Below are 24,125 nucleotides of genomic sequence, written 5' to 3' on the forward strand. Positions count from 1 at the left end.
TGTAGCTGGAAGAACACTTGCCTTGGAAGTTCAGTCTGAGGTTCACAATTTCCCATCCTTCCAGCTGTCATCCCCTAACTCCCACTCTTCTTCCTTCAACTTCATCATGGTCACCACTTTGAACTTCCTTTTTTATTCCAGTGTATCAGACCATGCTTTTAGCCTTTTCTTCCTTCTTCATCCAGCCTAAATCTCCCAGTGCATAACTGCAATCACTATTTCTCCAAGTTACCTTGTCTTTTTGCTGAACCAATTCCACAAAACCGCAAAACCAAATTATTCCTCCAATTCTGTGTCAAAAGACTACTGAAGACAAGAGCGAAAAGAAAATTACATCATCATGGGTTTGGATCTCACTATTCTGCTGGGTCCTCCACTCTTAGCAAGCCCACGTTTCTGTGTTCTCATTCTTTTGTTGCTTTGCACGTGTAGTTTTCTCCATCTGAACAGACTGTCCTGACTTCTTCCTAGCAAAGACTTCTACCTTTTACTCATCTTCTAGTGGATAGCTGAGACATAATCTCTTCTGCAAAGCCCTTCTCAATCTCAACTCATCACTCTGAGACAGAATTAAAAGCTCCGGTAGTACCCTAATATGGCTCTTATGACATCGTATTGTAAATATTTATTGGTGTTATTGCCTAATTTCCTTGATTACATTATGGACTTTTTGAGGAGATGGATGTTGTTTTCTCCTCATTTATATCATCAGCAAGAAGCACAAAGCCTGACAATTTTTTTGTGAATAAATAAATGAATAAACAAATGAACAAATAAGACACCAGCTCTAACCTTTTCTAGCAAGGGTTTGTAATCAAGGTGCTTCATGTATTTAAGTATTTGTTTTGTTATTATGGAAAAAAGATACTCCTACTACATAGTATGAATGAGGTAGTGCCTAGGGGCATAGCATAAATAAAGATCTCATTGTCACAATCATTATCTACCAGTTTTGCATTCTCATTAACGAAATGTTTTTGACATATCACACCTTTCTTCAGATGCAGTAAATAAATAGTCCTCCTTTGTAATATTAGCTCTAATTCAATTTTAATTTATAATAGTCAAATATCATAGCCCCTTCATCATATATTAAAAATAGCAAGTTATTTATGTTGTTACATACAACAAGTATCTAATCTTTAGTAATATAATTTATTTCTTAGTTGGACAATTAATTTATAAAATAACAACACAAAAAATATTAAACAATGTTTAGGGGAAATTTGAACCAAAAATTTTTAGTACACATTAGGACATAAATAGCTTCCATACTTGCAAATGTTCTTACGCCTAAACACTCTGCTTCTCATTGTCTTCCCACAGACATGCACTGCATGCAATATTGGGTACTAAGTATTATGTTACACACTGAAGACACAAAACTGAATAAAATCTAGCTCTGACTTAATGGAGTATACTGTCTAGTCATCTTATATTTTCTCTGCATGCTTGTTTGGGTAGCATATTTACAGCTCCCTCTCCTCCAGAACTCTCCTTAGCAGCTACTCTACCACAATTTAAGTCAAAGGGTTCACCAAACTGTTGCCATATACCTGGTCCATTCTATAAAGCTCTAGAGAAAGGAGGAGTAAGAGTGGTAGGGAATTAAAATTGAGCTGTGATTACACACAATGCTGTCATATCCATTTTCTTTACTCACAAGATAGGGACTTGCACCCACTTTGTACCTTTTCTATTTTTCTTAAGTTTTACTTCAATATTTTTTGGGATACAAGTGGATCTCTGTTACATGGATGAATTATACAGTGGTAAATTCTGAGATTTTAGTGCACCCATCACCTGAGTGTTTTTATCCCTAGCCTCTCTCCTACCCTCTCCCTTCTGAGTCTTCAAAGTCAATCTTATCCTTCTGTATGTCTTTGTATACTCACAGCTTAGCTTGCACTTATAAGCGAGAACATAGGGTTTTTGGTAAGTACTCTCACTTATCTGTTAATAACCAAGAACCCTTCATTTCTTTTCTTTTTTTTTCCACTTTCCTTTATCTACCTGTTCTTTAGAGCTGTTAATAGCATATCTAGAAACTTCTGTATACAATGCAGAATAATGGAAATAACTAGCTCAGATAGGTACTCTGCCACCTGTTGGCTTTGTAACCTAGGAAAAGTCGCTAATCCTTCAGAGATTCTATTTCCTTGGGGCAATAATGTGATCTTGTGATATAAAAAACATACATCTGGTCTTTGTCCTGGTTCCTTGCAGAGTTCCTAAAACCCTTGGAATCTCCTGAGTGATGAGTTTCTTTTTGTATGCTAATAAATGACTGGTGGATGGCGGGTTCTTAAATAACATTAGGATGGGTGCTAGTCACCAGAAAGATGAAGGGTTATAGGGTTGGAAATTTCATCCCCATCCCCTCACCTCTGAGTAGGGTACTGAAGCTAGAGATTGAGTTAATAACCAAATGGCCAATGATTTAATCCTACTTACATAATGGAACTTCTATAAAAACACTAAACTATGGGCTTCAGAGAGCTTCTGGGCTGTTGAACACATTGAGGTGCTGGGAGGGTGTAATGGCTGAAGATGGCATGAAAGTTCCGTGCTGCCCACCTCCCGTATACTTTGTGCAATGCACAACTTCCATTTGACTGTACCTGAGTCATATCTACAAGGAAGGAAAAAACTATTTTTTCCCTCTACTCTAATACCACTCAACAGAATATTTCTGACACCAGATGTATGGGGGTATTTCCTTACACACCAAGCAATTCTACAGCAGACAACGGTTGTGTATCTTCTAATTTAATTCAGTTCTGACACTATCTACCTGGAGATAGCATCAGATCCCACAGGTTAAGGGCTCGGTCCCACAAGGAGTGAAGTGCCTCCATTTCAGATACCAATCATAAGTCACAGTTTGTCACCTATACTTCTGACCAACCAGCTGTAAATCAAGAGTTCCCACAACCGCCTTGTCAGGTTCAATCAATCTGTAGAGTGGCTCTCGGAGCTCAGGGTAACACTTTACTTATGTGCCAGGAGAGTAGCACATCCCAACTCCATGGGGACAGAAGCTCCTGCCATCCAGATCCTTCCAAGACCCTGTCTTGTGTATCTCTTCCTCTGGCTGCTTCTCTGTGTCCTTTATGATATCCTTATTAATAAACTGGTAAACATCCTATGTCAGAAATGTTGTATTGAGTGGTATGTGAGTAGAGCGAAAAACAGCTTTCCCCCCCCCCTTGGAGTATCCTTTATTTAAAAAAAAAAAAAAAGTAAATAAAATGCCTCGAGTTCTGTCAGCCATCCTAGCAAATTATTGAACCTGAATAGGTGGTTATGGGAACCCTCGATTCATACCTGCTTAATCACAAGTATAGGAAGCCCAGGGCTTGTGATTGGCATTTAAAGTAGGTGCAGTTTTGTGGGATTAAGCCCTTAACCTGTGGGGTCTCATGCTAAATGAGTTGATTTCCGAATTGAATTAAATTGGTGGACACCCAGTTGGGGCCTAGAGAGTTGGAGATTTGGTTGTTGGTGTGGAAAAAAAAAATTTACACATGTAGAAGTGCTGTAAATTGAAATTGACCATAGTAAATAACAGCCGTCTGTGAGGATTAGATGATGTAAAGTATGCTATGAACTCCCAAAATTTTAAAAAAGTTAGTTGGTAGCTTTCTTTAAATAATTCAGTGTGTTGATATGTTTGCTGATTGCTCATTTGACCTCTTTTCCCAGCAGTCAATGCATTGAGAAAGGAGTATCGTTTTCCCTGCTACTGCATTCTATCATTTAACCTCTCCAACACCTAGATATCTTTTCCACTAGCTCACTTAGAGCCATCAGACTTGGCCGAATACATATATTCACATGGTCTATTTTTGCTGAAAATTAAAATGTCCACAGTGTATCACTTCTTTATAACAATTTTCTTATATACTTGAATTACTTATTAAGTCATTCATATCCTTTTTTTCTTTTTTTTGGTTTTTTTTTTTTTTTTTTTTTTTTTGAGATGGAGTCTCACTCTGTGGCCCAGGCTGGAGTGCAGTGGCATGATCTCGGCTCACTACAAGCTCTGCCTCCAGGGTTTAAGTGATTCTCCCGCCTCATCCTCCCGAGTAGCTGGGATTACAGGCATGTGCCACCACGCCTGGCTAATTTTTGTACTTTTAGTAGAGATGGAGTTTCACCATGTTGTCAGACTGGTCTAGAACTCCTGACCTCAAGTGATCTGCCCGTCTTGCTTCCCAAAGTGCTGAGATTACAGGCATGAGCCACCGCACCCAGTCCTTTTTTGTCTTTTATAATCTAAATAAGTCTAATTCTTTAGTCTTTCCTTATAAGTTCTATTTAAAGACACTTTAATATTTCTCTTCTTTAAGTTTTAGAGAGATCATTCTTTTCACCTAAAATTAAAGTGCTCTAACATCTTTATAGTACATAGATTCCTCGGATGAAAGGCAAAAGTAACTGAAACATGATATTCATTCATACATTTTATTGCATGAAATTGGAATGTTTTATAACAGAAACTTGCCTCTAACCATGGAGACAGTAGATTACATTTGGCAGAGAAATTAAGTGAATACCAAATTTTTCCTACAAGAAAATTTAATTTAGTTATCAATTGAAATTCTGCATTTATTCCTTTTCATAGACCTCATTTTGGTTCAGAAGGAATTTAAAGGACTTACTCTGTAACACAGTCCTACAAAATTCCAGATCCTTAAGCTTTCAAATACGAACGTTTGTACAGTCAGATGTTCTAACTTGACATTTTAAGTTTGACTGCTTTTTGACACTTTTTAATTTAGAAATAACTCCATGTGGTGGATGCTTGTTAAGTACCACATAGATTTTTAAAATGTGTACAATAACTTCTGACATGTTATAGATATGAGATAAACTTCCCAAGTGGAATAGTTATAAGTAATCCATTCTGAAGACCAAGCGAGGTCATCTCAACACTAACGGTCTTAAAGCAAATTCCATGAACTTACCATTTTTAAATACATCTCATACTTTTTAAAAAGTATTCAGAGGGCCAGGTGCAGTGGCTCACACCTGTAATCTCAGTACTTTGGGAGGCCGAGGCAGGCAGATCATGAGGTCAGGAGTTCAAGATGAGCCTGGCCAGCATGGTGAAACCCTGTCTCTACTAAAAATACACACTTTGGGAGGTCAAGGCAGGCAGATCACCTGAGGTCGGGAGTTTGAGACTAGCCTGACCAACATGGAGAAACCCTGTCTCTACTAAAAATACAAAATTAGCTGGCATGGTGGCACATGCCTGTAATCCCAGCTACTGAGGAGGCTGAGGCAGGAGAATAGCTTGAACCTGGGAGATAGAGGCTGGGGTGAGCCAAGATCGTGCCATTGCACTCCAGCCTGGGCAACAAGAGCAAGACTCCGTCTCCAAAAAAAAAAAAAAAAAAAAAAAGTGTTCAGAGAAGAAAAATATGTAGCTTGATTAAAGAAGCTTCTAGATGACTAGCAACTGTAAGAAATAAATCACATTAGCCAGGCTTCTCAAAAGTAAACTTCTCTGTCAATAGAATTTTATTAAAGTTAAGTTCTGCCGCAATCATGATTTGGGAGTGTGCTATAATATTCTTTGAGGGCAAAGGCCAAGTTTGCACAAAGATGCAAGAAAACAGCCAAAGAGAAAGAAGGTCTATTTTTTCTACATATGGAAACAGCAACTCAGAGAGACTAGCTCATTAGTAACCAGAATTAAAACATATCCTGCACAAGCAAGTTAAAATAGGTTCATCTCTAGAGGTGAAGCAGTTCATAGATTATTCTATCAGAGAAAAAAACTTAGCCATGACAGTTTTTTTTTAATAAGTGAAAAGGAACATGACAAAGAAAATCAAAGTATTAATACATGAAAGCTGAAGTTAGTAAGAGATGCCACCACAGCATGCTGAGTATCATCTTATTTTATGTTTACATAAAGTGTTAGTTTCTCTTACTGTTAAGATAATATATTTAAAAAAAGCTTTAAGTCATTTTGAAAAGCAATAATTTTGTGGCATAAGCTGATACCATACCTCAGTTATTTGTACTAAAAAAGCCCTTTTACCACTGTACTGAAAAGAACTTATACCACTCAACATGCAGTGGTGAAACTGTTGTCATATCTCTATACCTAACAGAACTAGAGCTGCCTACAAATAAACCTTGGGAAGAATTATTTTCTCTAAAATAAACTTTTTAAAACTCAACTTTTTAATATTTAAGGGAATATATCACTAGATCCTTACTTTATAATATACTTCCATTTATATAAAGCAGATAGGAGATGTTTCTTTTTATAAGTTGACCTAAAATCTATTTTTATCTTAAGTGCTGTTGCTTTTCTTTTTGAGAGGCATTATTTGTTAATTTGTGTTCTTAGTTATTTCTTATTTTTAAACTGTCTTTTATTTTTTCAATTATTTTAAATACAAAAGTGATAAGGCACATTCTCAATATCTAGAAAACAAAGAGAAGAAATTACTCATACATAATTCAACCCTCTAATAAAATTAATGTGAGCATTTAAGAAAATTTAAATCCTATTTACACAAAGTTTAAAAATAATCCATTTAAGTAATTTTTCAAGTAAAGTATGAAATGATTTATGAAAAATGCAAATTAACTGCCTGAATTTGATCTTAAAAAAGAAAAACAAAAAAACTACAAGTCAAAAAGTCACTTATAGTTCTGCTGCCCCCAAACAATCATGTACACGTTTTATATAAATCAATCTAGTTATCTTTTTTCTCCTAGCATAGCAGTGTTGGCTTCCATTTGTTTGTTTGCATAGCTGGACTTCTGAGTGTTGTGGTAAACGCTGAAAGGGGATTCCTTTCCTGGGGAATTTCCTGTGTCTAATTATACCATTATCCTCGTGGTAAGGAATTCTCATAATGAAGTAAGCATATCAATTCATTCACGTTCTCACATGCTCATCAGTGTGGCTGATTCAAACGGCCATAGTTTCTGAGGTTAGCTTTGCTTCCCAAAGCTTTTTTGATGAGTTGGTAATGAGCCTGATAATAGCCACTGAGGGAAGTTCACCAGTTCTTCATACCATGGCCTCTCCAATTTTGATTTTTTGTTTTTCCTTTTTAAGATCTACTTCAAGCAGTTAAGTTGCATTTTTAATAAATCATTTTAAGAAAGCTATGTTTGGTATTTTTACTGAACCCTTGAATATTTGAGAATATCCTTTTGATGGCTTTTCATAGGGAAAGACAACTTAACTAGATTAAATTCTTGGGTTCCTTTTTTTTTCAAAACTACTTGCATCTTTCTTATTATTGTGTCAGTTGGAATTCTCAGTCACAAACAACAGAAACCAGGCTGGCTGACTTAAGCAGAAAAGGAACTCATTGGGGAAATTTTTTTGAGGTACAGAATCAAAAGGAAACTGGATATCAGGTAGAAATGGTGTGGCTAGACCGCTGAGAACACAGCCAACATCAGTCTGTTAAAGTGATGGTGAAGGGCCACTGGGACATTTGCTTCTGCTGTTGGACTCTAAATTCCATGATGCTGCCAAAAATTGGAATTTTTTTAAGTGTTCGTGGTTTTGGCAAGAGTCAAAGTCCCACTGGGAGCATAGGAGTGGCTGGCTGTGGGTCATGTGATCTAGGGAATAAGGAAAATGAATTATCTGACCTCACTTGTTTTCTGCTTCCCACCAAGATAATAAATAATTCCTCCACAAATTAGGAAAAGTATTCAGACCCTAAAAGCAAAACTATGACAAATATCCACTGCAATTATCTTCTAGCTTTTAGCATAAGAAGTCAGACACAAATCTGATTTTATCTTTCTGTTTACAATGGGTTTGGTCATATGCTTATGGGGAATGAGCAGATTCTTCCTACCAGTAATATCAAATTCAGCCAGGATGTGTCTAGATGAAGTTCTCCCTTCATTTACCTTGGTTAATCTATTCACTCAAGACAACTTTTTGTCCCTAGAACAGTTTTCTTCAATTATATCTTGGACTATTTCTTTAGTTTCAATCATCTCTGTTCCCTAAACTCCTATACATTTTAGATTAAACTTCTGTTTTTAATTTCCACTTAAAAAATCATATTATTCAACTGTTAGTTATTTTCAATATTCTGAAAGACTTCTCAAATTTATGCACCACATCCATGATTTTTTATATAGTATAAATTCTCCTCTTTAGTGCCTCTACTACATGTTTGCACTAAAATATTGCATTTTTAAAATCAAATCTTTTCTGACTTCTTCCATTCCACTTATTATTATTACTATTATTATTATTATTATTATTCTTGAGATGGAGTCTCGCTCTGTTGCCCAGGCTGGAGTGCAGAGGCGCGATCTCGACTCACAGCAACCTCCACCTCCCAAGTTCAAGCGATTCTCCTGCCTCAGCCTCCCAAGTAGCTAGGACTACAGATGTGTGCCACCAAGCCTGGCTAATTTTTGGTATTTTTAGTAGAGATAGGGTTTCACCATGTTAGCCAGGATGGTCTCAATCTCCTGACCTCATGATCTGCCCATCTCGGCCTCCCAAAGTGCTGGGATTACAGGCGTGAGCCACTGCGTCCAGCCTATTCCACTTATTAATGTCCTTTTGTCTTAGCCAGTTCTTGCCTTATGTTATGGTTTGAATGTGTCTCCCTGAATTTGTGTGCTGAAAACTTAATCTCCAATGCAACAGCGTTGGGAGATGAGGCCTCATGGGAGATGTTTAGGTCTCTGCCCACATGAAAACGTTAATACCCTTATAAAAAAAAAGCTCACAGGAGTAGATTTGCTCTCTTGCTCTCTTTGTCTTTCTGCCTTCCACCATGCGATGATGCAGGAGGAAGGCCTTCACTAGATGCCCCAGTCTTGATCTTGGACTTCCCAGCCTTCAGCACTGTGAGCCAATACATTTCTGTTCATTATAAATTACCTAGTCTCAAGTATTCTGTTATAGCAGCAAAAAACAGACTAAGACACCATATGAATATACACTGTCATCTAAAAGCATTGAAGTCTTTTTGAAAGACAATGGGCAGACCAAATATTTTTCCCCTAGTCTCTAGAATAAGCTGCTTTCAAAGCATCCATTTCTTCTAAGTATTCCCTGACCACCTTGTTTTGTTCCTCAGTATTTCTACTTAAGTCCTATGCTTCATTTTCCCTCCACTGTTTCATTTATTTTGATAGTTTTCTGTTTATTCATCTTCAAATGAGGTGACACTCATCCAAAACTAGTGTCTTTTAATAAAGTGTTTGGATGGACTTGACTTCATTCTCACTCTGCTTCTGTTCTGGAGGAGCTGAACCCCCCTTTTCAGCTCTGCAGCTGAGTGAGAGTCTGATGTACATGGCTCCTTGCCCAGTCCTCATCTATGGAGCTCTTTTGGCTGAGATGTGATGCTCCCCTTTGCTACCATCTATTTCTAAAATTCCTAACTGACACTCATATCGATGTTTCTCTTGCTTTCAAATATTTTCATTGGTGGGAAACATACCTCCCAGGTTACATATATCCAAGGTTACAATTTTCTATCTGGAACCAGGTTGCCTGTTCATTTTCTGTCCTGCTAGTTTCCTAATTTGGATAGTTAGAACTATTAATGAGTATAAGAAAACAGCATTCTGGCTTCTTCAAAGAGTAACATTTTCTTTTTGGAGCAAACTATGAAACAAGGACAAAGATATTTCCTACTTTCATGTGAACAGAAAAAGGATGGAGCACTGTCAAGATTTTCATTCCAGCGATCTTAAAATATAGATAAATATTCTATATACATATTTACATAATAAAAAATATTTATATGTAATACATATAAAATTCCTGCTAGGATTTTTGCTGCTGTTAATTGCTGCTAGTTTTTAGTATTCTTTAGCTTTGTCTTTTTGAAGTCTTTATATATAATTTATTGTCAGGTAAAGAAGGGCTGCAATACTAGACATATACTATCTTAAAGAAGAAAATTCTTGCTAATTATATTTTGTAAAATCACTACAAAAACTTGTAAAATCTAGATTTTTAACTCTTAAAAGTATTTCAGACAGAACTAGTTCCCAAACATACCAGTGGAAGCATAACAACATAAATGAGGCTGTGAATTAAGCTACTGATTCCCCTTTAAACAAGAAAACTATTCCTAAAGTATGTATTCAATCCAAGTATTAGTTTGTCTTTTAAGTTTTCTAAAACTATTTGTTATTTCTGCTTTAAAAAAGATTTAACTGCATTAAAGTGAAATTAATTTGTAATGTAAGATTTAATGTCAATAGTTTATCAGCTCTCATATTATCATAAACTTTACCTCTAGGTATGGCAGTTTACTTCATCAAATACCCATAGCTTTTCAGTAGTACATTCAACCATAAAATAATACATTTAGATAGCTACAATGAGCAAAAGTCTCTTATTGTTACTAAGCAGTATTATCAATTCTAGAGTATACTTTTGTTAGATTTTTGAAATATCCTTTATCATCAAATTGGCCCCTCAAACTCAAGGCCAACTAGACAGGCCATAAAATAACACCTCTAGACAGATTTACACCACTAATACAGATTACCCAGTAATAATGTACTGTCACATGTTTTTTATATTTATGTTTTGTGTATTATATAACATCTTACCTCAGCACTTTTTAAAATTGTTGGATAATAATGGCTTTATTTTACCAGCAAGAAGAGAGTCAAGAGCTTCCCCTAAAGATACGCATTTCTAGATCATATGGTTCATTCTGTAGAATGGATGTATGTGCTGTTTTCAGAAAATGTCCATGGAACTACTTGAGAAGTCTGTTAAAATGCAGATTCCCAGGCCACACACTAGACCTATGGAAACAGAATCTCTTGATGTGGGGTTAGAAATCTGCATTTTTTAAAAAGTCCTTGGGTAATTCTTTACTCATGGAAGTTTGAGAATCACTGCTCTAATGCACTGAATAGAAAAATTATGGACTATAACGTTAACGTGCAGAAACAAGGAAGGCTCTGATTTTATTTTACAATCTCATTCTAAGGGACTTCAACTAAAGAACCAAGATCAAATTTCAGAAGTCCATTAGCACTTATTTTATCTGAAACAATCAGTTTGGTAAAATAGTTCCAGAGTTCTAGTAACCCAAGTTGCTAGAACTTGGATCGACTCATGTTATCTAGGCAGTTTCACGTGGAAATGTGGTGAATCATTTACAAAAGCAACATTTCCCTAGACGACTCCCCAGATCAACTAACAAAAGACACACATTCTGATTGCAGCATATATTTCAACTACCAAGGGGAAAACTATAATCAGATGTCAACCATTTTGTTAATTCTCATGGTAGTTTCGCTTTTCTGTCATTAATAACATTCTAAGATTTAGCCTTGAAACTGAATGGTCATTTTCTTAGGTAACCTTGCTAAAAAGTTACCTGAGAGTGTTACTTCAGGCATGTTATAAAGTTGTTTCTAATACCACAATCAAATAGCTAGACCCAATTCTGATGCAATCAGTCTCCCACATCAAGGAACTGAAATAAAATATTCTGCTGAGGCAGCAACTGAACCTTTCAGCTTAACAGAGAAAAACCGCCAGCAGTAATTTGTTCATTACATTAAGACTCCCTGCTGGTCTATAGACATTTAGAAGCCAAATATGTTTCCACTGAAAGAGAAACTTTGGAGTGGTTTCTGATCGTCATTTCATGGTCCTGAATAATATATATTTAGTAGCCATTAATCACATCGCCCATAAACTTGTTTTCAACTATTGGAACATATAGTTGTCAATGTATACATAATTCAAAATTGGCTCACAATTAGTTTATTTTCAACAGGCACTCGCGTGTGTACATGTGTGTGTAAGACAAATAAGGTTAAAAACAACTGCTTATGTTTCAATAAAATTTCACCAAGATGAGAAGCATCTTAAAGCTTTATTTTAAAGTATTAGTGAGAAATTACTAAACAATTGAACAATAAAAGGTAAATTGGTTATGTATGCAAAACTACAGTACTTAAATTGGGAAGAAATTGCTTTTTGACCAATTATTAATAAAATTAGTATTTTTTTAAAAAATCCACAAGATGGATTAAAGAATTTAAAAGTATTAATTTATCCAGAGACAATTTTTATATTGTTTTAAAATAAATATCTTCAACTACTACGATTAGTTGTGATTGTATTAAAGTTACCTATTTGTTAGTGATATTTTAGTTTCCAGTTTTGTTGGCCGTAGACCACTGAGTATGGTAAGCATTCTATCACTCTAAACAGTAATTATTTGGGTAGATACTCTCACTCTCAGATAGCCAACCTAGGAGGACAAAAATTTTAAAAAAAGAGGACAGAAAGATGTCATAATTCGGAAGTTACCAAAGCACTGTACCTTGCACTGTGAGGAAAACTGAAGCGGCTGATGATCCACCTTCACTAGAAACCATACAATGATACTCTCCAGCATCGTTGAATTTCACACTCTTTAGCTCCAATGACAGATTAGCCAAGGTCCTAATTCTCGCTGGCTCTGCCAGTCTGACATCTCTGTCATTCCTCTGCCAGGTTAGATTGTAATCCACCACACTGATGATGAGACACGTTAAAACTGCTGTCTCTCCAGGAGTGACTGTAACATTGTTAGGCACTTGGATGACTGGAGGGGGCTCTGTGTGAAATCAAAAAATTCAAATCAAGAGACCTAAAAGCCATTTTGCTCACTTACAGATGTGGTTTTAAAACTGAATAAGTAGGTACTGAACATCCAGTAGGAAAGATGCAGTGCAACAGAACTTACTCGATTAATGCATGTGTCTATGAGCCCCCTCAAAATTACCACTTAAAGGATGCTTTAGAAAGTAGTACACATTTATATACCAAAGGATACTCAAGCCAAATCTATAAATTATAGACATGAGAGTCAAAGAGGCATGGCAAAAGAGTATAACTTGACTAATTGAGGATTGTAAAATGAGGCAAAGTTTTTATTGATGAATAGCATTTGCGAACTTTTAGATTTTAAAAATATGCATTTAGCATTGTAAAGAAAATAGCACACAAAGGATAGTAGACATGAAAATGACAGTATCATCTTTAAGGGAGGTTACAGTCTCATTAACAAAACACAGGACAACAGAAGAGTAACATAAATGTTCAAGCAGAAATGGGGAACAGTTTGATTTATGAAGTTCGGGTGAACAGTAGGAACAGACCATTAATAAAATTGTACACATAGAGCCATATACACAAAAGGCATTGAGTGACACATGTGTTTCAGATATGGCCAAAGGCCAATTACTAATTAAATATTTAACCAACATTTCTGCAAAGAATCACATGTTTCTCTAGTTAGTTGGTTCTTTTTATTATTTCACTTTAAGTTCCGGGGTACCTCTGCAGAACGTGCAGGTTTGTCACATAGGTATACGTGTGCCCATGGTGGTTTGCTGCACCTATTGACCTGTCCTCTAAGTTCCCTCTCCTCGCCCCCCACCCTCCAACAGGCCCTGGTGTGTGATGTTCCCCTCCCTGTGTCCATGTGTTCTCATCTTTCAACTCCCACATATGAGAGAAAACATGCGGTGTTTGGTTTTCTGTTCCTGTGTTAGCTCTAGTTAGTTTTGAGAGTGAATCTAAATTCTCTCTCCAAAGCTCTCTCTGCTCAAATGCTTTAAAATGATCTCCTATAGCAATACATTATAAATAATGCAACAATAAAAACTGCAGTGATCTATGCTAGCTAGAAATTCATGTGTCTGTTTTAGTTTAATACGAAAGTGTGTCAAATATTCAAGATCAAACTTTATCCCTGTGCTATTTAAAACTATATATGAGCACAGATTAATATCATAAGCCTAGAATGAAGACTGGAAACAAATGCACCAAAACCACAGCGGTTATCTCTGAGTGATATAATATGTGTGTTTTCCATATTTTGTTATATTTATCATTGTTTTCCAAACTATTTCTAAGTAGTATATGCTATTTTAAGTTATAAAAATAATGTTTAATTATTTTGTTATGTTTTTTTAAAATATCTTACGAAAATAGCTAGTGAATCCATTGGAAAGAATACAAGACAAGGGAAGCTTTGATTGGAGTCTGGCTAGGGTTCACAGGTAAAATGCAGGACACGTTGTTAAATCTGAAGTTAAAATGCAAATACAATAATATTTTAGTACAAATATGCCTCGTGCAATATTTGAGTGACATATATGTGATACTAAAATTTAACTGGGCATCCCGTGTTTTTAATTTGCTAAATTTGGTAATAATAGGCCACCTAGTTCTACCCCTAATTAGTTGTGTGACTTTAGATAAGCCAATTTAGTGATATTAATAGTTCAGTTTTTCTATCTGAAAAATAAGATGATTACTTTATCATAAAGACTCCTTCTAGCTCTCAGATCCCTATGAAACGAACATGCTGAAGGTTAGACCCCCCTTTCCAGTGCTGCCCACATCCAATTACTTCTTAATGAAGGAAGAAAGACTCAGCTCTCCTGGCTCAATTCAGGGCCCTCCCAGCTCCAGAGCTGCCTGTAGGCCCTTGCTGCAACTGTAGCACAGTTCCTCTTCTTCCACTTCCTTCATCCCCTTACAGGTGCTTTTCCCTACAGAACTCTCCAAAAACCCTCTTGCATGAAAACTCCACCCCAGATTCTAGTTCCTCTTCAAACATAAATTCAAATAAGTACATGCCAACTTTCTAACAACATACATGAGCGGATGAGATTTGAAATAATGGCATACGACACCACCACTGCATAAATACCTCAAGACAATAAATATTATACACACTGAAATATTTAGGCATACGTTAATAAATTTGGTAGGAACAGGGGAGTGATGAGGGAGAATTACAGCAGTTTGTGAAGGAGGCCAAGATTACAGATTATCAGAAATAACCTGTTCTAGGAGTACAAAGGGCAGCCATTCCTGAGTGAAAGCAGGCTAGGATTAGGGTAGCAGAAAGGAAACCTCAATAATGAGGGAGGAAAGGTGACAAGCATAGGCTTCGACATTAAGTAAAGACCATGAGACTGAGAATCAGGAGGCCAGGAATCTACATCTTACTACCTATCTACCCTTTTGATCATAAATGGGTCACTTGCTTTCTCTGGGTTCTGCTTCTTTAGCTATCAAATGATAAGGTGGTGTAAGATTATTTCCAAATCTTAGCCTTTCTAAAAGAATATTCTGTAATTATAATTTAAGGTTTACTGTCACTGACATGCCCTTGACAAGTTTTCTCTCTTCAGAATTTTACCTAAATTCAGAATTTTAGTACCCTGTGTGTGTGTGTGTGTGTGTGTGTGTGTGTATTGGGTGAAGGTCATTGTGTTAGTAAAACAATTCAGTACAGATAATTAATATAACTTAGTATCAAACTAAACTACCAAATGTAATGAAAAGAATAAGTTTTTCATGCTTCTGCAGTTTTATTCATTAGATTCTATGTGTTTATATTCAATAAAAGAGAAGAACAACGCTTTCTACACCTGTTGTGCATTTAAAACAATCAATAACCCAATAACCAATATTTCAATTGAACCAAAAGTCCTCAAACATGTCAACTAGAAAAAAAGTGCTGGCAAAAATTGATGCAACATATTGGTAGAACTTGGGCTTTTCTTTAAACTGCTCTTGGGTGTTCCTTGACTTTATAAAATAATACCCACAATGGCATGAGAATATTAGTATTAAATAATGCTTTGTTTCCTAATACACCTTTAAAAATATAAGATCTAATTATCCTGTGAATTTGCACCTGATTCCAGTGTGCTGATAAGTAGTTATAGTGGGGTGGCTGAGCTGGGACCTCAGCCTAGGCTAAGGGAAATTCAGAAGTGGATGGAGCTTAAAGGCTGGTGTAGGTAACAGCTAACCCAGAAAAAAATGTCTATTCTTTCAAGTTCAAAGGGGCACTCACTTTTGACTTCTGCTGTTATAATCATTGCCCTTGCCATCACTGTTTCTGCCCTATTCTTTTTAAATTGACTGAGTGGAAAACAATTCCCTGAAAATCAGCTCGGGCACAGTACAATTTCCTAGTTATTCCATTGTCCGGCTGGCACAGATCACAGATGGCTACAAGAAGGGCATGTGTAGAATACACATATGGAAGTTCCTGACACCGTCAAGCCCAATTCATGACAGTCAGTTCACAAGTTCTTCCTGGCACTTCCCAGTTATTTATGTAAGATGTCTGAATCAACTCACTCAAACCTCTTTCCCTGTTGTCCTTCTCCTAAAAAGTATTGCTGGGAAAAATACTCAAGTGTTTGAGTGTTTGTTTTCCCAGAAGCTGAGGAATGTTGACATGACTCCAGTGCTTTTCATAATTATTGGATACGAAAAAATGAATAGTTTGTGATGTATGTCAACTTGCTAAATTGTTTCAGAAGACAAACTTTATTTTTCTAGCAGTAAGAGAATACAAATAGTTTAACTGCAGAAGAACATGCTTGTCTGACTTGCATGCTTCTGCTTTAAGGTTCACCTTGAACTTACTGATAGCAAACAACAAATCCTAGACTTCTAAATATATGATATACCTATAATTATAAGCTTCCTTTGTCTTAAATTGTCTGAAGAAAATGCACACCAGTACTAAAAGCAAATATAGACATTGCAATAAATTCAACAGCAGCAATATATAGGTCAGAATAGGCTCCAGTTAAACACATAGCAACACTACAAGGCAGGTAGAAAATCATTCACCCATGAACAGACACTTCTCAAAAGAAGACATTTATGCAGCCAAAAAACACATGAAAAAATGCTCATCATCACTGGCCATCAGAGAAATGCAAATCAAAACCACAATGAGATACCATCTCACACCAGTTAGAATGGCCATCATTAAAAAGTCAGGAAACAACAGGTGCTGGAGAGGATGTGGAGAAATAGGAACACTTTTACACTGTTGGTGGGACTGTAAACTAGTTCAACCATTGTGGAAGACAGTGTGGCGATTCCTCAGGGATCTAGAACTAGAAATACCATTTGAACCAGCCATCCCATTACTGGATATATACCCAAAGGACTATAAATCATGCTGCTATAAAGACACATGCACACGTATGTTTATTGTGGCACTATTCACAATAGCAAAGACTTGGAACCAACCCAAATGTCCAACAATGATAGACTGGATTAAGAAAATGTGGCACATATACACCATGGAATACTATGCAGCCATAAAAAATGATGAGTTCATGTCCTTTGTAGGGACATGGATGAAACTGGAAACCATCATTCTCAGTAAACTATCGCAAGGACAAAAAACCAAACACCGCATGTTCTCACTCATAGGTGGGAATTGAACAATGAGAACACATGGACACAGGAAGGGGAACATCACACTCTGGGGACAGTTGTGGGGTGGGGAGAGGGGGGAGGGACAGCATTAGGAGATATACCTAATGCCAAATGACGAGTTAATGGGTGCAGCACATCAACATGGCACATGGATACATATGTAACAAACCTGCGCATTGTGCACCTGTACCCTAAAACTTAAAGTATAATAAAAAAAAAAGAAAAAGAAAAAAAGAAAATCATTCAGCCAAAACAAAGTTTCCAATTATAGATAAATGCCGAGTAAATGGCTTAATCCTGATCATTGATTATAAATGGTAGTCTTTTTTCCCCTAAAAATTATGTGAGATGAGGCGAAAAATTATTTTTTTCACTTTGACATATATAAAATAATATGAACTATATCTCCCATCTATTCATAGGAAACATACTATCTGAATGTAAAATAATTAGCTTTATTTCTGCCCTTCTTAGTGCGAATATTGTAGCCACTGAGGTCCTGTGTTCTTAGAACGTAATCATTTTCATTATTATCTTCAATTTAAATGTCAGAATCTATTCATAAAAGTGCTCTGCTCATTATGAATATGGAAGAGGAAAAAGCAACATTTAACCTTGTATTGATTAGAATAGATCCTTCATTTAAACTTTATTTTCTCACAGGAAAATGGTATATGATGATTTCAAAAACTATTCATTAATCCCTGACAATAATGATAATAATAATAATCATTAATGTCTATTAAGTGCTTCTATGTGGCAGGCTCTCTTCTAAGTGCCTTGCATATATTACATATCATTTAATCCTCACAGTTTCCCCATGAAATAGAGACTGTTCTTGTTATTATGCTTTTTTTTATAGTTAGGGAAACCAAGGCATTGAGTTCTTAAACAATTAGCCCAAGGAGAGTCATGTATCTGATACATGGTGAAGCCAGGATTTGAGTTCTCAATTCAGTGGAGAGACAGACAGTAATAAAATAATCATAAAGACAATTGTATAAACACAAACTGGTTAACAAACATCCCATTTCCATAGCTGCATTAATACTTGGGCAACTGCAAAGAAATTAGTGATAATTACCTGATACGTCAAAAAATGTCTGTGCCCGTCCAGTACCTGCACTGCTGACAGCGATGCATTCATAGAAACCTTCGTCAGACAAAGTGACCTTTTCAATATCTAAGTTCACACTGGCAGATTCTCTGGAGGTAAGAAAATGGAAAACTTTTAGTTACTATAAAATAAGACCAAGTTGAAAGCAATGATTCACTATTTCTTTTGAAGTTTCATTCAAAAGAACAATGTAAAGAAAATAAATTGATAAAACTGCAGAGTTCTTTTTAACTTAAAATGACACACCATTTATATTTCACTAGAAAATGAGGCTTTTCTACTCTGAGCAAAAGATACAACATAAACAATAATTATAGAGATTGAAAATTTAGGGAAATATTTTCTAGCTATGTCAAAATATTAGATAACAGAGCTGGCAAAGAAATACTCATTAATCCTCTCTGCTTTTATTTTTTCCAGTTTTTGGTCATGTCAGTAGGAATCTTAGACAAAGCAATGTAATTAGGCAATATACAAATGTGAAGGTAGGAAATCTACTTTTTGATTCTAAGAAGATAAATTCTCCTTAACTTTCTTTTAGATAAGCTCCACATGGGGTGATAGGCCATATATCGTTCAACTTACATTCACAATGAGAAATGAAAACAAATGATCAGTTTTATAGTTAAAGTTAAAAAAATCCCTCTACTATATTATGTATTCACTCATTTAATAAATATTTATTCTTTGTTCTCTAACACTGTTTAAATTATTTCTCATTTTCTGGAAGTGTCTTAGTAATAGATATTTAATCTGTTTCAAAGAGCTCAATGACCTACAAAAATAGGCATTATTCTGTTTTAAAGTGTGGCTGAAATGTCAAAAATGTTTTCATAATTTTTCTCCTGTATCATCTATAGCTACTTATAACCTTTAAAAAAGTCAAGATATAGATAAGGTAAAAAGCCCACTGCAGTCAGGAGACTTACCACTGAATTCTGAAAGTGGTATAAAATATAATACCTTATGGTGATATCTCCAGATCTCTCCCCATCCAAACACACCATACTTATCATCAAAAAACCAAGAAGAACTTACTGAGCTCTTAACTCATATTTGGTACAACTAGGGTTTATAAGAAAGAGTTAAAACAGGTTTCTGTGCCTTAGGAAAGTGAGAAACAAAGCAAGGTCATTGATCCATATGTTTTAGTAGCTGAGAAAATTCACTTTAGTTAAACATTGCTTCCTCTCAATTCTGTAGGCACTACATGCCAGTGGTTCTTCTTGTCACTTTCAGAATAAAAGCAGAATACTGCTTGACTCCATACCACACTGATCATGTAAGCTGTATCTTCAATGCTTAACAGGAGTATACTACGCACAGATTTGTAAATGTCATCATCTAGGAGGTACTGGTAAGTTTCAGCAAGGTAGGGGTTTGGAATACGTACATCTTTGGTGTTTTCTTCAGTGCCTACTTAAAAGCTGAGCATACATTAGAATTCATCAAAAACAGATTGATGGAAATTTTAGAACAGAAACTGACGATTCTTTGAGTCCTAAATCCCTTTTAAAAAATGAGAAAGTTGAGATACAGAAAGGACAAGTAATTTGTCCAAAGACATATAACCAGTTTACTAAATGCTTGAAGAATGTTCTTTACAGTTATACTTGTTCCTTTCTTGATGATGAAATGTTACATGAAAATAATTCTCTTTTTCATGGAGCCTTCTCAGTTGACATTAAGCACTATGTGGACATAACAAAAAAATTCTGAAGGGTAGACTTTGGAATAGGGAAAAGAACACGTCAAATAAAAATGCACCCTGCTGCTAATGCAAACGGATTCTCTCTTACATCCCCTGGTGACCAAAGTGACTGACATAAACAAACATTAAGTCACATGTTTCATGTTATTAGGAAATCTAGGGCAGGGACATGAGAGTGAATCAGGATTAGAGTATCAGTCTATCATCACTCATGCCTAATTTTGTCTCTAACTTGTCACATCCAAAGAGCTTAATACATGTCAGCAAAGCATGTCATATCTCTGGGCCACAGAGCTGGAAAAATGAGAAAAAGAATTCTCATGGCTTACCTCCCAGGAATTGTGTGGAATTAATGAATTAATGTTTCTAAAGAATCTCAAGTGTCTTTGAAAAATGTTACTGTTTAAACATAAAACAGAATTATTTGATTTCACCAGCTAGCTATGTAGCTTCATCATTTTATATCCCGGTCAATTATGTTGCTGGTTATTAAATATACAGCTAAATAAATCATTAAGATATACTATGTAAGGGACAGGAAATAATACAGTTTAATCTTTAAAGAGTAGAAAATGTCCTACTTACGATGAACATTCCTGCCATAAATTTTTGATTAAAATGACTCCCCATAAAGTGATTGTATAAACTGAGACTGTCAAACATTTAACATCTTATGGAAGTTATGTTGATATTGAATTAACAGTATAAAAGTCTGATAAAACAATAATTCCTAGAGATTTTCCCAAAATGTTGTTTGTTTCACGTTAAGTTGAAAGGCAACACTTTCCAGAAATCATTTTTCTCCAGCTTTCAAGATCTACTTAGTTTTTTATCATTAAATTACTTGTATTTGTCTAAAAAAGTTACCCAACTTCACAAGGAAAAGTTGGTGCCCTCTAGCCCACTCCTGCTGATTGTTATATGCAGGCGCCACACCTGCTCTGACCCACCTGTCACCCACCTGCAGCACAGACCATGCCTCTCTGACCTTCTCTGCTCCCCTTCTCCTCCTGGCTCAATGGGCTTCAGCCATACTGGCCTCCTCCTGTCTGTCTGTCCCACGTGCCTAGTCCACTCCAGCCTTCATGCATTTGCACTTGCTCCTCCTTGTGTTTGAATACTCTCCTCTGGATACCTTGTGGATCATCTTTCTTGGCATCTTTATGTCTTTGCTCCAATGCCCCTTACTCTGAATTTTAGGATTTTAAATTGGCCAGTGCTACATCCACTCCACCTACCAGCAGTATTCAACCCAACTAACCTGTTCTACGCTTACCAGATTCACTTGTCATAACACTTTAAATCAGATTCAGAAACACTTTTACCATGAAGCCAATAAAGCTAAAGCTTCAGGACCTCTCATCTGCAAGGTCCCCTTTCATGATTTTATACCTAACATCATTTTCATAATTCTGCATTTGTCTTAACAACAGACCCACAAATTAAAAAACATTCAGATTCTATAACACATGAGTCAACATTTGAATATGTTCCAGCATTTATTATATTATTATATTTATCTTCTGTTTACTGTCTCCTTCTATGACAATATAAGCTCTACAACGGCACAGATTTGTGTCCATTTTGTTCACTGCTACATTCCAGACTATGTAGCAAGTGAGAATTTTCAGTGAAAAAGTACATTGCAATAATAGTCTATTTATATTTACATGTTAAATGCTGAATCTTATTACTGACAGAAACATGTACCTACTTCAAATACTGGTCTACTCCAAGTGTAACTCCATTTCTCACAAAGCTCAAGGTAAAGGGCAAAAGACTGTCAACAGAGCAGGGAATTTGGCCTGGCTGCAGATAGTATCCTGGGGTTTTCTCAGGCATCATAACTTTGGGAGCATCTAGGAAAAAAAACAAAAACAAAAACAAAAAACTTAAGCAAGAAGGTCACAATGATGTTAAGTACTGCCTCTTAATCCATTCAAAATCTTTATACTTAAATTATTCCAGTAAATCCTCTGCATTCCAATTAACCCAGATCACTAAAAATTACTTTTTCTATCTTTATTTGTTCAAAGCTAGTTGATTTCTGGATATCTTTAATGAGCCCCTTACTACAGTATTCATTGAATCTAAGACTCCATAGTTTTCAAGGCACCGTATTTTTTTTGTACCACCAAGAGAGAAAAAATACTACCAAATAAGCAATAATATATCAATTTTAGAATATGTTTTTATTTCAAAAACATAAGAACCCACGTATCTCAGAATCAAATTGTTTTTCCAAAATAAATGTAAAAAATGACTTTTAGGAATCCATCAGATTTTGTAGCGTTCAAATTAGGGGCTAAGCCAAATTTGAATATCGTATATGAGGAAATACTGAGGTTGGTTCTATTCTCACCACTCTACAACTATTAAACAATAGCTATAGAATTGTTCCTGAATTTCCCAAATCACTATCTTATGTATAAATGATAAATTTTTGTCCCTCCACCTAATAGCACTAATAGTACCACACAATTTTATAAACAATCCTATATCTTTATCAGTCCATTAGCTGGGCGAGGTGGCGGGTGCCTGTAGTCCCAGCTACTCGGGAGGCTGAGGCAGGAGAATGAGGTGAACTTGTGAGGTGGAGCTTGCAGTGAGCCGAGATCGCGCCCCTGCACTCCAGCCTGGGCAACAGAGCGAGACTCCGTCTCAAAAAAAAAAAAAACAACAACAAAAAAAGATTGAGTCAGAGTTCAGTCATGAGCCTTGAAGAACAGCTCAAGTACAGCTAAGCTGAAATGCTACCTGATGCTTCCAAATAATATCTAATCTGTAATCTCCTCTCTACATAGGAGCAAATGTACAATTAACTAGCTAACTAACCAACTAGACAAATAAAGGCAGTGATCACCTGTTGTTTACTATGAACTACCATCTATGGAGCAGAAAGTTTCTGACAATTGTATATAAACATTTAGCCAGTTTAGATAGTTTAAGCAAATATATGTGCCCGGCTTTTTTAGGGGGAAAGATAGTACCAGAATTTTCCAGTTCCAGCTCTTACACTGACTAATTAAAATTCTCAGATCTGCGATCAGTGAGACTTAACATGAAACTTTGGATGTGCTATTTAACAGCTAAGAAAAACTGTGTTACCCTACATGTAAATGTCCATCAATTTGGTGATGCAGTAATAATATGAAGACATTATTTTTTATTTGATAGTCCATTATTTACCTATGGGACAACATCACCCCCTTAAACTGTCAATATTTCAATGTTCAATAAAATGATGTCTCACCTGGGACAATACTAGAAAAGGAAACACTTGATACTCTCTGGAAGAGGTAATCATCCTTATCATAGCCTGTTACTTTGAGAAAGAAAGCTTCATTTGGTGGTACAAAGTCAGAAATATTCCATATGCCGTAAGGTTTTCGATCTGCGTAATATTTAACAGGAATAGTCTTAAGAGAACTTCCTGAGATACTCAAAAGTTCAAGAAGATCTATTCTAGCTGGAGTGGAAATTCCAGAAGTATTGAGCAGCACATAGGTAGGTATTCCTACAAGAGAAAGATTTTGTTATCATTTACAAGAAACATGCAATTCAAGTTATGTATCAAATAAGTATTTGCATGATAATAATATATGAGTACCATAAGGATGCCTATAATTTCTGGATCAGTTGCAGAATTGTTTCTACATAAAAGACAGTTTATGCATGACCAGAGAAACTTAGGACATCCTAAGAAATAACTTTTATAGTATTTTAACTATGTTTACATGTAAAAAAAAATTAGAATTGTGAAAACTGTTATATAATGTTTGATCACATGAATACTTTTAAAGATAAATTATTTTGTATCTTTCCAGAAAATGCAGCAATAAAAATAAATGAACAATAACCTCCCCCAAACTTTAACTGTTACATTATAGTTAAGCTTCTTTTCAGCTAGAAAACTATAAATCTTAATGTATGAATAAAATAAGAGGAGGACAAGGTTTAAAAATCAATAATTTTATCTTTGAAATACAATGATATGTGACATGTTTAATTTTTCAGCTATATACACACATTTTACC

The 24,125-nt window shown here is 35.7% G+C and overlaps 1 protein-coding gene across 1 annotated transcript in view; it reads right to left on the reverse strand.

Annotated features, from left to right (window-relative positions):
- The window catches only part of HMCN1 (hemicentin 1), a 438,669-nt gene that overhangs the window by 239,098 nt on the left and 175,446 nt on the right, over positions 1-24,125 (reverse strand). The window contains exons 8-11 of the mRNA XM_055234444.1: positions 23,342-23,605; positions 21,803-21,947; positions 18,345-18,466; positions 12,330-12,605 (exon numbers count right to left, since the gene is read on the reverse strand). Of these exons, the coding sequence (XP_055090419.1) occupies positions 12,330-12,605; positions 18,345-18,466; positions 21,803-21,947; positions 23,342-23,605 (807 nt within the window). The remainder of the gene's footprint in view (positions 1-12,329; positions 12,606-18,344; positions 18,467-21,802; positions 21,948-23,341; positions 23,606-24,125) is intronic.

This window comes from Symphalangus syndactylus, chromosome 19, assembly GCF_028878055.3.
Source record: "Symphalangus syndactylus isolate Jambi chromosome 19, NHGRI_mSymSyn1-v2.1_pri, whole genome shotgun sequence".
In the NCBI taxonomy this organism is placed as follows: domain Eukaryota; kingdom Metazoa; phylum Chordata; class Mammalia; order Primates; family Hylobatidae; genus Symphalangus; species Symphalangus syndactylus.